Raw genomic sequence first — 9,815 nt, 5'->3', positions numbered from 1 at the left:
AGTTTATTAGCTTCGCCAACTGGCAGGGACACCGCAACAGCTTGCGCCAATTACTGCAGGCCCAGTAAACCCACCCATCCCACCCCAGGGGAGGACATCCATCACACAGTAATCTCGTGCGTGGGAAATTAATGTCTCCTACCCTCAACCCTGCAGGAGACGAGACCTCTATTTATTCGTCCCTATCCGAGAAGACTAGAATATCCAACCATTTCTTGATGTTATAGAAAGGTAGCAAGTTCTTCTCAATTATTTTAAGACCTTGAGTGTTAGTTTGGCCGGGGCTCGAACCCTTGACCTCCACACAAGAGTCCAGCGCACTATCCATTGGGCTAACTAGGCGGCGGTTAACTTTTGATAACAGGACATGTTGGAGAACCTAGAGCAAATACAATAAGAGAATGATATTCTAAAGAATATGACCTGATGACAAGAAAATCAAGGTTTTCTAGAACTGTCAATTCATTTTTAGGGCCATGGTTTTTTTTTTAATTTTTGTCCAATTTTTGAAAGTAGTAATTGCTGTAAAAGTAATTAAAAATTTTTCATTATGCCAAAAACTATGGCAAACACATGTATGTTGTTAGGTTTTTACTAAATGGCAATGTTAATATTTGACATGAATTTTAAAAATTAATGAAGAATGTCCATAATTTCAATAAGTATTCTTAGTGATCAAAGGTTCTTGTTATCCTCACTAACTATTATTTCCCCTCAAGAAGTGAAACATGGTACAAAATAGTATATTTGATTGGGAATAAAGTGTAACAATTTTGTACAGCTTGTATTGTCAAACACGGTAGCGCACGTGCCTCGTAGTTTGAATTAGTCAGTTTCTTGTAATAGACTCGTGACGTCATCGTTCAAGCGGCTAGAACTCGTAATCGCCAGAACGCATGCTCATAGTGTCTCCGAGGTGGAAGGGAGCGACTGGGTGGCGTTTCCTTTCACACGTTATATACCTGAAAAACAAATCAAATTCAGAAATACTCCTCGTGGCCCATCATTCAAGAGACTCTAAGCTTCTGCTCTGATTATCCATCGCCATGTTTTCGTGGATGAAAAAGAACGACGGTCACAGGAACCCTCAAGTTTTCGGCTCAGTCGTGGAAGGCTTGAAGAAACTCTACTTTAAGAATTTGAAACCACTGGAAGAGTCTTACCTTTTCAATGATTTTCACTCGCCCGTTATGACTGAGCCTGACTTCGTGGCGAAACCCATGGTATTGTTAGTTGGTCAGTATTCTACTGGTAAAACAACGTTCATTCGTTATCTTCTTGAACGAGATTTTCCTGGAATACGCGTAGGCCCTGAACCTACTACTGATAGTTTCATCGCGGTAATGCACGGAGAGAAAGAGCAAGTAATTCCCGGAAATGCTTTGATGGTGGATCCCCAGAAACCTTTCCGCACTCTCGATTCCTTTGGTAATGCCTTTCTGAATAGGTTTTGTTGCTCCGAGCTTCCAAGTCCTGTCCTTGAGAGCATTTCAATCGTAGATACACCTGGTATTTTGTCAGGCGAAAAGCAGAGTGTGTCTCGCGGATACGATTTCACTGGAATTCTAAAGTGGTTTGCCGAACGATGCGATCGGATAATTCTTCTTTTCGATGCGCACAAACTTGACATTTCAGACGAATTTCAACGTGGGATTGAAGTTCTTCGCGACTACGATGACAAGATTCGAATTGTCCTCAACAAGGCTGATATGGTCACCACTCAACAGCTGATGCGAGTCTATGGAGCTCTTATGTGGTCTTTGGGGAAAGTGATTAACACTCCTGAAGTTGCTCGGGTTTATATCGGGTCTTTCTGGGACCAGCCTTTGCAAATTGATGAAAATCGAAAACTGTTCGAATGTGAAGCCAGTGATCTATTCAGCGATATTCAAACGCTTCCAAGAAATGCCGCACTGAGGAAGTTGAATGACTTCATCAAGAGAGCCCGTTTAGCCAAGGTTTGTAAGATCTTTTTATTTTCACCATTTTCAAACGTACAGATAGATAGTTAGATAGATAGATAGATAGATAGATAGATAGCTTTATTAGGAAGTAAAATCATTGCAGCCACCGGGCCGGCTGAAATACGACTTACTTTACAATGGGAATAAATTATCTCTTACTCAAAGATAATTACTGTAAAAGCCGCAGTCGACTCCAATTAACTCGACTCCTTAAGGGTGATTGTAAATGGTTTGAGTTGTCAGAAGATCATGTTATCAGGAGTTGTCAAACTGAAAGGAGGGAAAAAGTGATCACTAGGTTTTCAATTCATACATGTTACATCTAAGCAAAATTTTCTTTTACTTTCGAAATGGAACGCTAGGAACCCTTTAAACCCAAAGAATGACTAGCATCTAATTTCTCCTGCCGAATCATTCACTAGAATCATGAGAATAACAGAAATGATCACCAACTTGAGAAGCTAATTGATTGTTAAACAAATTCTCTTTGTCAGTACCAAAGGGAATGTATAGAGAAGAGTATGGAGAAAAGGGCTGCTGGTGCAAGGGTGCAAAGTGTTAAAGAGTTGAGTAGCAAAGCTCTCTCTCAGTGATCCAGGCCACTCTAAGGTTTTTATGTGACACTCATTGTGGGTCCTACCACCAAGGATCACTTGTGTGTGTAGATAAAATCAGAGGGATTATTTCGAGTAGAGGATTTTACACAGCAATGTATTTTCTATTGAAATACTCAAGTTTATTTAATTTATAATAATTTAACTGAGTGGATTGCAATGTGGTCTGAAATTGAGTGGGTAGTGAGTTCAATTTGAAATCATAAATGTGGTTAAAGATCAAAATTGCATAACATGAAGTCCAATTACTACTTTAATGAAATACAATTTTAAATCACAAAAGTTGATAGCCTTAACCCTTTACACCTTGCCATTGATGTGCATGCTGTTCCCGTAACATTCCCTAAGATGCTGACAAGGAGAATTTGTGTAAGAATCAAGAGCATCATTAGATCATTACCTTTATTCTCATGACTTCAATGTGTGATTTAGGGGGGGTGGGGTTATACTGTAAGGAGAAATTAGATGCTAGTGACTCTTAGGGGTTGAAGGGACAACACAGGATTTCAACACAAATATCTCATTATCCTCATTCAAAAACTGTAAAAAGTTATATTTGTCCATTTTTTGGGGAAAAAAGAAATGTTCTGGTGACAAAAGTTGTAAAATTTACCAAACAAGAGCTTCTTTGTCTCGCATTTCCAGCAATATGATCAGTTACTTCAAACAAGCCTTTAAATCTGATTAGTTGCTTTATTTTTAGTGTTGCTTCCTCATAAGATGGGGAAAAGATATGATTTAGAGCAAAAATTAGTGCTATTCATAAACGACTTGCTACTGAGAGTGAATCTGATTGTAAGGATCACCAGTAATTTCAAAATGGATTGATGAAAGTATGATAAGCAATAGTTAGTTTGAGAAATTTTATAAACACATTTACACCTGAACCGCCCGTAACCGCACGATTGGCTCACGCGAAAACGCTTTCCCCCCCTACTAAGTAGAGTTTTGTCCCCAAACTTCCTCTGTGGTTTAGAGATCAATAAACCAATCAGAATCCGTCATTTGTGCATATATTTTGATGACTTTAGGGGTTACTAGAGGGGGATTACTCTATGCGTCTTCACTAAATGATCAAATTTGAAAATATGGCGTCCACATGGCCAACCCTCAAAATTTTCAGGTCGGATTTTTCATTCATTTGCGATCGAGTTAGACCTTGTGGAACTCAGAATGAAAAGTAGCAATGCTATAGAATACCCTGCTTGGAAAATAATGGATATCAAGGTCTTAAAGGTGATAGAATAAGCTCTCGAGTCAACGACACTATGATTCTCTAAGGCAATGCAGATTATGGATGTAAAGTGAAAACCAAACTTTCGGACTTCAAGGAGGGCCTAGCGACAAGTTGACGATTTGATGGCCTGTGAAATATTATGTTTGAGTAACAATGTGTTCAAAAAGTATTGTTTAATAGAAGATTTTGCATCAAATCAGTTTTTTCAGAATTTTCAACATAACGCTGCGCAATTTTCTGGCCATGAAGGCAAGTAAAGAAGGATCTAAGCATGATGAATTTTACCATGTGGGCTTTGTACATGTAAGAAATTCATACGTTTTTCGCTTATAACAGCAAATCAAAAACTGTTTTGAATAAATCTGTCATCCAGAAATATTTCTTGGTCATTTTCGTCTTGCTTCCTATTGATAGATTCTGTGGAACTTGAGATCTCTTCACTCATGGACAAATTTGCATATTCCCTTTTGAAATATGATCTGCATGCCCATTTGCACACATGTGAAAATATTTAGCAATTTTTATCTTTCATCTTGATTTTTGATTAAAACCTTAATATGCACCTATCACTTTTTTTGTTGGAAAAAAAGTGATAGAGTCGAGTTATCTAACTCACTCAAAATCCTTGGGGTCACAATTGACAACAAGTTAACATTTGCTGATCATTCAGAGTGTCATAAAAAAGGTCTATGCCAAGATTGGTGCCCTTAGGAGACTCAAAAAACTTATACCTGTAGACGTCTCCCTATCACTCTATAAGGCTTACATACTTCCTCACCTGGAGTACTGTAGTCCGCTATTGCTTGGAATAAATAAAACACTGAGCTCTAAACTTGAGTCAGTCAATAAGTACGCACTCAAAACTTTGCTTAATCTCGGCAATAATGTTGATTACAATACAATCTTAGCTAAAAGCAACATGAAAACTCTAGAACATAGGCGATTTTATATTTCCTTGGTTTTACTTTTTAAATGTATGAAATGGAACGGTCCGGAATATATGAAAAACTTTTTTAAATTGCGGGAATCTAGATATAGTTTAAGGAATAAAGGTGTAAATCTAGTGCAACCAGGGTATAATAATAGATCGTATCATAATTCCTTTACATATAAAGCTAGTCACCTTTGGAACAGTTTACCAAGAGAAATTAAAACAGCATCTATGCTTAGCGATTTTTGTAGTAAACTTAAGAATTTCGATTTTAGCACTCTAGGACCAATCTGTAAATGTAATACATGTAGTTGACTTTTATTGTACGTACACATACATTGCTATTCTTATTCACATTCATCTACTGCAATATCTTTCACCGAACATAATGTTTAGACTCTTTTAACTATCAATATTAATCACCTACAATTTTACAATTATCACTTGTACTCTAAACTTATATATTTTTACCTATAAAGTTTTAAGTACTTCTAATAATATACCTTTAATTATAGTTAATTTATAGTCTACCGTTTTATACATGAGCCTCTGGCTCGGGCAATTGGGCAACCATGCCTCACGTTAGACAATAAACTTTGATTGATTGATTGATTGATTGATTGATTGGAAAGAAGTTCTTTAATTAGTCTTTCACTGGAGCATGTTTTTTGGAAAAGATGATGTTTAAAAATTTACTGCGCATTGTGTTTGCTCTCTTGGTTTCTTGAAAATTTTGACTTTTCGTAGGCACGTGTTACATGTAAGTGTCAATGGGTTAAGATGATGAAAAATGAATAGTGATGTGATTTTTACTTTGAATTAGCTTAAAGTTAGTAGTAAAATTTAGACTTTATAAAGTTAAGTAATCTCTAGGGCCTGGAAATGTCTGCCATTAACAGTAAGCACTAATATGTTTTTGTTTCTCTGTTCTCAGGTTCATGCATATGTTATAGCAGAGCTGAAAAACCAAATGCCAGCAGTGTTTGGTAAGGATAAGAAGAAGGAGCAACTTTTGAACAAGCTTTCTGATGTCTACATGAAGATTCAGAAGGAACAAAATATATCCCCTGGAGATTTCCCACCTGTACTGAAAATGAAAGAGCAGTTGCGTAAGTATGACTTCTCAAAGTTTGCCCCCTTGAAAACCAAGCTGATAGAATCCCTTGACCGCATGTTGGCAAATGAAATTCCACGCCTGATGGCCATGATACCCTTGGAGAATGAAAGTGAATCTGATCATTCTGTGCAAGGAGGGGCATTTACTGTCAGTCATGCTTCCAACAATCCCTTTGCATCAGGAGCCTGTCAGGGTGCTGCTTTCGGGGCTGGATCAGATGACTGGGTGGTTCAAGAATTTAAACATGAATATGACAAGATCTTCAAAAGTTTGAATCCTCAAGGCGGAAAGATAAGTGGAGCTGTTGCAAAGAAGGAAATGACAAAATCCAAGCTACAAAACAACGTATTGGGTAAAATTTGGACTCTTGCTGACATAGATCGTGATGGGAAACTTGATGAAGATGAGTTTGCTTTGGCAATGTATTTGATAAAGATCAAGTTAGAGGATGATGATCTACCAGAAGAACTTTCTAATCACCTTATTCCTCCATCAAAGCGTCTCCAGTCGTCCATTGGTATGGACTACGACTAATAAGACTCTAATATCAGGGAGGCAGTGTACTGATATTCAAGAAGTGTGTGATAATTTGGACAAAACACGAACATTTACTGATTGGGTCAAAATAATTTTAAAAGGTGATATAAAAGTTTATGGTCAAAGTCTCCCTGGCTCTCATAACTGTGAGTCTTATGCAGGGTTTGTTCTATGCTGTTAATTATATTCCTCAAGATGAACCTAACATTTAACTCACAGTGGTATTTTAGATTTGGATGGCATTCTTGCACGTTCTGCTGGAGGTAGTTTGTACAATTATCCTAATAAGGTGGATGATTTTGGTCGAGTTTTTCTTCAAAGAAAAATAGTGTCTGGAGCAGCAGCATTTTAATAGGTGATAAGGTACTGTATGTATTGGGAAAGATAATATGTAGCAGAAAAACATTCAAAACAGTATGCATGTGTACAGTATGTATGTACTGTATGTATTGGGAAAGATAATATGTAGCAGAAAAACATTCAAAACAGTAGAGTCAACAAACCAAGAAATTGACTGCCTCTGTTGTCACTCAGCTCTTGATGTAATTGGGAATATCACAGAATGAGGTTTCTCAGACCAGAGAGGAAATGTGGAAAGGTTTTGGTACTTTCTGTCTAGGAGGTAGATTGATAGATAGAAAGGAAGTACTATAAGTTGTTACTGACAGATAAAGGTTTGATGAAATTTTCACTAACTTACAATAGTTCTGTTCAGAAAAATTTAATTTGTAGTAATCGATTTATTCATTTGATTTGCATGATATTACTGTCCAATTCACTATTGTTTGTCTTATAATTGTTGAAAAACTCGGATATCAAGACACACCAGATTTTGAATGGTGCACCCAGTACCAAAAGTTAACTCAATTAAGTTTGGCTTGCAACTTCTACCTCCAAATGATACAGATCACACCTTCTATGCCAAAAAGCAACTCGTACAAAATAAACATTACAAGTCAGTGCACCTTGTTATTGGTGAAATGAGTGCCAAAGATTTAGTTTTGTACATGTTAACCCAACCATACTGTCTGTAGTTATCTTCAAATTTACAATTACAATGTCGCTGTCATTTTTTCATCAGTTTTTGTTTTTTCAGCTCTTAGATATGTCAAGTTAGGCAATTGCTGTGGTGACTACAGAGATCTTCAATTCTTCTGATTGTTAAAGGATTGTTTTATTTCCTACCTTAACTTGTGCGAAGTGACCATAAGGACCAAATAACTAATCTTCAAAATTAGCTGCTATGCAAATTTTCAAATGTGTTTTTTATATTCACGCAAGCAATAATTATTGTACTAGAACATGGATTAATTAGTGTATGGTTGATTTGACAATGTTTAAATCCTACTATGTGCAAAAGTGTTATGTTTAGTACTTCATAATTTTTTGGGATAGAGGGCTTGACCATTCGAGAAAATTAAAGTGTCATAGTTGTATGTTTACCCTTTGAACCAAAGTAGGTGCAATGCTAATATGAACCAGGTTCATTGTATTAACATTATTGTTAGTTTAAGTTCCCTCAGTACCATTACGTAATTATTTTTTCCAGATAGAGGTACATTACTTATTTTCACCATAGGTTATTTTTGTACATAGTCGAGGTGTAACAACATTGAAATGATACTATTGAAAGGCAATCTGTATTAAGTTAAATATCATTAAAGTATCTTTAATGTTAATATGGTTTTTCGTGTAATTGACATAAAGAAAGGTTTTGGATTTGTTTGTTGTGGTGACTGCAGTAAGGGATTTTCAAAGATGTTTCAAAGATGATTCATCATGCTGCAAGCCCACAGGCAGCATCTTTCTGTATTGAGTCCTTTGCAACCTCATTCCCAGAGTCTCTGTCCTTCCCCACCTTCATTAATGTAAGAATGAGGGGTGGCAGCGGGAGAGACCCTGGGATTGAGATTGAAAGGCAAAGGCAGAAGAAAAGTGTGCCTTGTTTTCATTCTAATGGCAGCACAGATCCCTTCTACACAGTTCTCTTTTGAAACCTGAGGGGCAAGCTAACAAAGAGGGCTACTCATTCTTTTTCCTCTGCCATGGATCCCTTAATTTCTTTAATTCCTTGATTATTTGAACCTGTGGATACCCAACGACGTGATCAATCACATTTTGTTCGTGAAAGCGGCCGAAATCAGGTTCCTTCACTCGCAAATTTTCAACACCTTATATGGCAAGTGTTCATTTTTCTTTTGCCAAGAACAAACACTAGGCTGAACCTTACAATACCTCAAACCCCAAAACTCTGCAAAGCAAGAATCCAGAAAATCAAAGAGCACAACATTCAAAACGAGAACCTCTGAAAATTTTAGCTTATTCATACCTTCTTACTGAGCGTGAGGCTCGTACTTAGTTCTTATCCGAGCGGGAGGTCTGTATGGGAGAATCTTGACCTATGGTAGATGGGGGTGAACGTGGTAGAACATGGCTAACCTATGGTAGATGGGGGTGAACGTGGAAGAACATGGCTAACCTATGGTAGATGGGGGTGAACGTGGTAGAACATGGCTTACCTATGGTAGATGGGGGTGAACGTGGTGGAACATGGGTAACCTATGGTAGATGGGGGTGAATGTGGTGGAACATGGCTAACCTAAGGTAGATGGGGGTGAACGTGGTAGAACATGGCTAACCTATGGTAGATGAGGGTGAACGTGGTAGAGCATGGCTAACCTATGGTAGTTGGGGGTGAACGTGGTAGAATATGGCTAACCAAGGGTAGATGGGGATAAACGTGGTAGAACATGGGTAACTTAGGGTAGATGGGGGTGAATGTGGTAGAACAAGGGTAACTCAAGGGAGACGAGGGTAACTGATAGAACAAGGTTAGGAAATATCATGCAACATACATACCTACTTAGTTTTTAGTTCTTATTAACCGAGCGGGAGGTCTGTATGGGAGAATCTTGACCGAGGTTGCTAGTACAGACCGAACGCGAGGTCAAGATTCTCCCATACAGACCGACCTTGCTCGGTTAATGTTTATTATATGGCTGTCTTATATGCCAATTTTTTATATTCTTTGTACCTTTTTTTCTAGACCGGTCTAGATGGGAAAATCTAGACCGCTTTCAATATTGAATTTGAGCCAATCAAATTCGTAAATTCGGTAGTTTCCAGTCCTTGTGAGACACAGCCATATTATAATGGGGAATATTGAACCGAGGATCAATATTCCTCAGTACGCCTCGAGCAAGCGAGTTAGAAACATTTTACTCGAACCAAACTTGTTTATTTTAAAATACACGGCTTATGACCGTTTCAGGGTGTCCAGCGGCATGGTTGCCCAAAAAAATAGGAAAATAGGAATTTCAGGATTGAGAAAATAGGAAAAATAGGAAACTTTGCACAAAAAAATAGGAGAAAAATAGGAAAATCAATAGTACTTTCGTCAACAAAGGTAGCCTCC

General features: G+C 37.6%; 1 protein-coding gene across 1 annotated transcript; it reads left to right on the top strand.

Annotated features, from left to right (window-relative positions):
* The first annotated feature begins 894 nt into the window (after positions 1-894).
* On the top strand, positions 895-8,119 carry LOC111334380 (EH domain-containing protein 3). Its single transcript, XM_022940102.2, has 2 exons — positions 895-1,958; positions 5,681-8,119. Exons 1-2 carry the CDS (start codon positions 1,047-1,049, stop codon positions 6,395-6,397), a joined length of 1,629 nt encoding a protein of 542 aa, XP_022795837.1. The 5' UTR covers positions 895-1,046; the 3' UTR covers positions 6,398-8,119.
* Positions 8,120-9,815: the final 1,696 nt, after the last annotated feature.

Source organism: Stylophora pistillata, chromosome 14 (genome assembly GCF_964205215.1).
Source record: "Stylophora pistillata chromosome 14, jaStyPist1.2, whole genome shotgun sequence".
Taxonomy (NCBI): Eukaryota; Metazoa; Cnidaria; class Anthozoa; order Scleractinia; family Pocilloporidae; genus Stylophora; species Stylophora pistillata.
This window is presented reverse-complemented; position numbering and strand designations above follow the sequence as displayed.

Excerpts from the sequence above, each read along its gene's own strand:
- LOC111334380 (XM_022940102.2), top strand. The coding sequence starts at position 1,047 with ATGTTTTCGTGGATGAAAAAGAACGACGGTCACAGGAACCCTCAAGTT. Across the intron at positions 1,959-5,680 it reads AGAGAGCCCGTTTAGCCAAG|GTTCATGCATATGTTATAGC; the intron begins GTTTGTAAGATC and ends CTCTGTTCTCAG.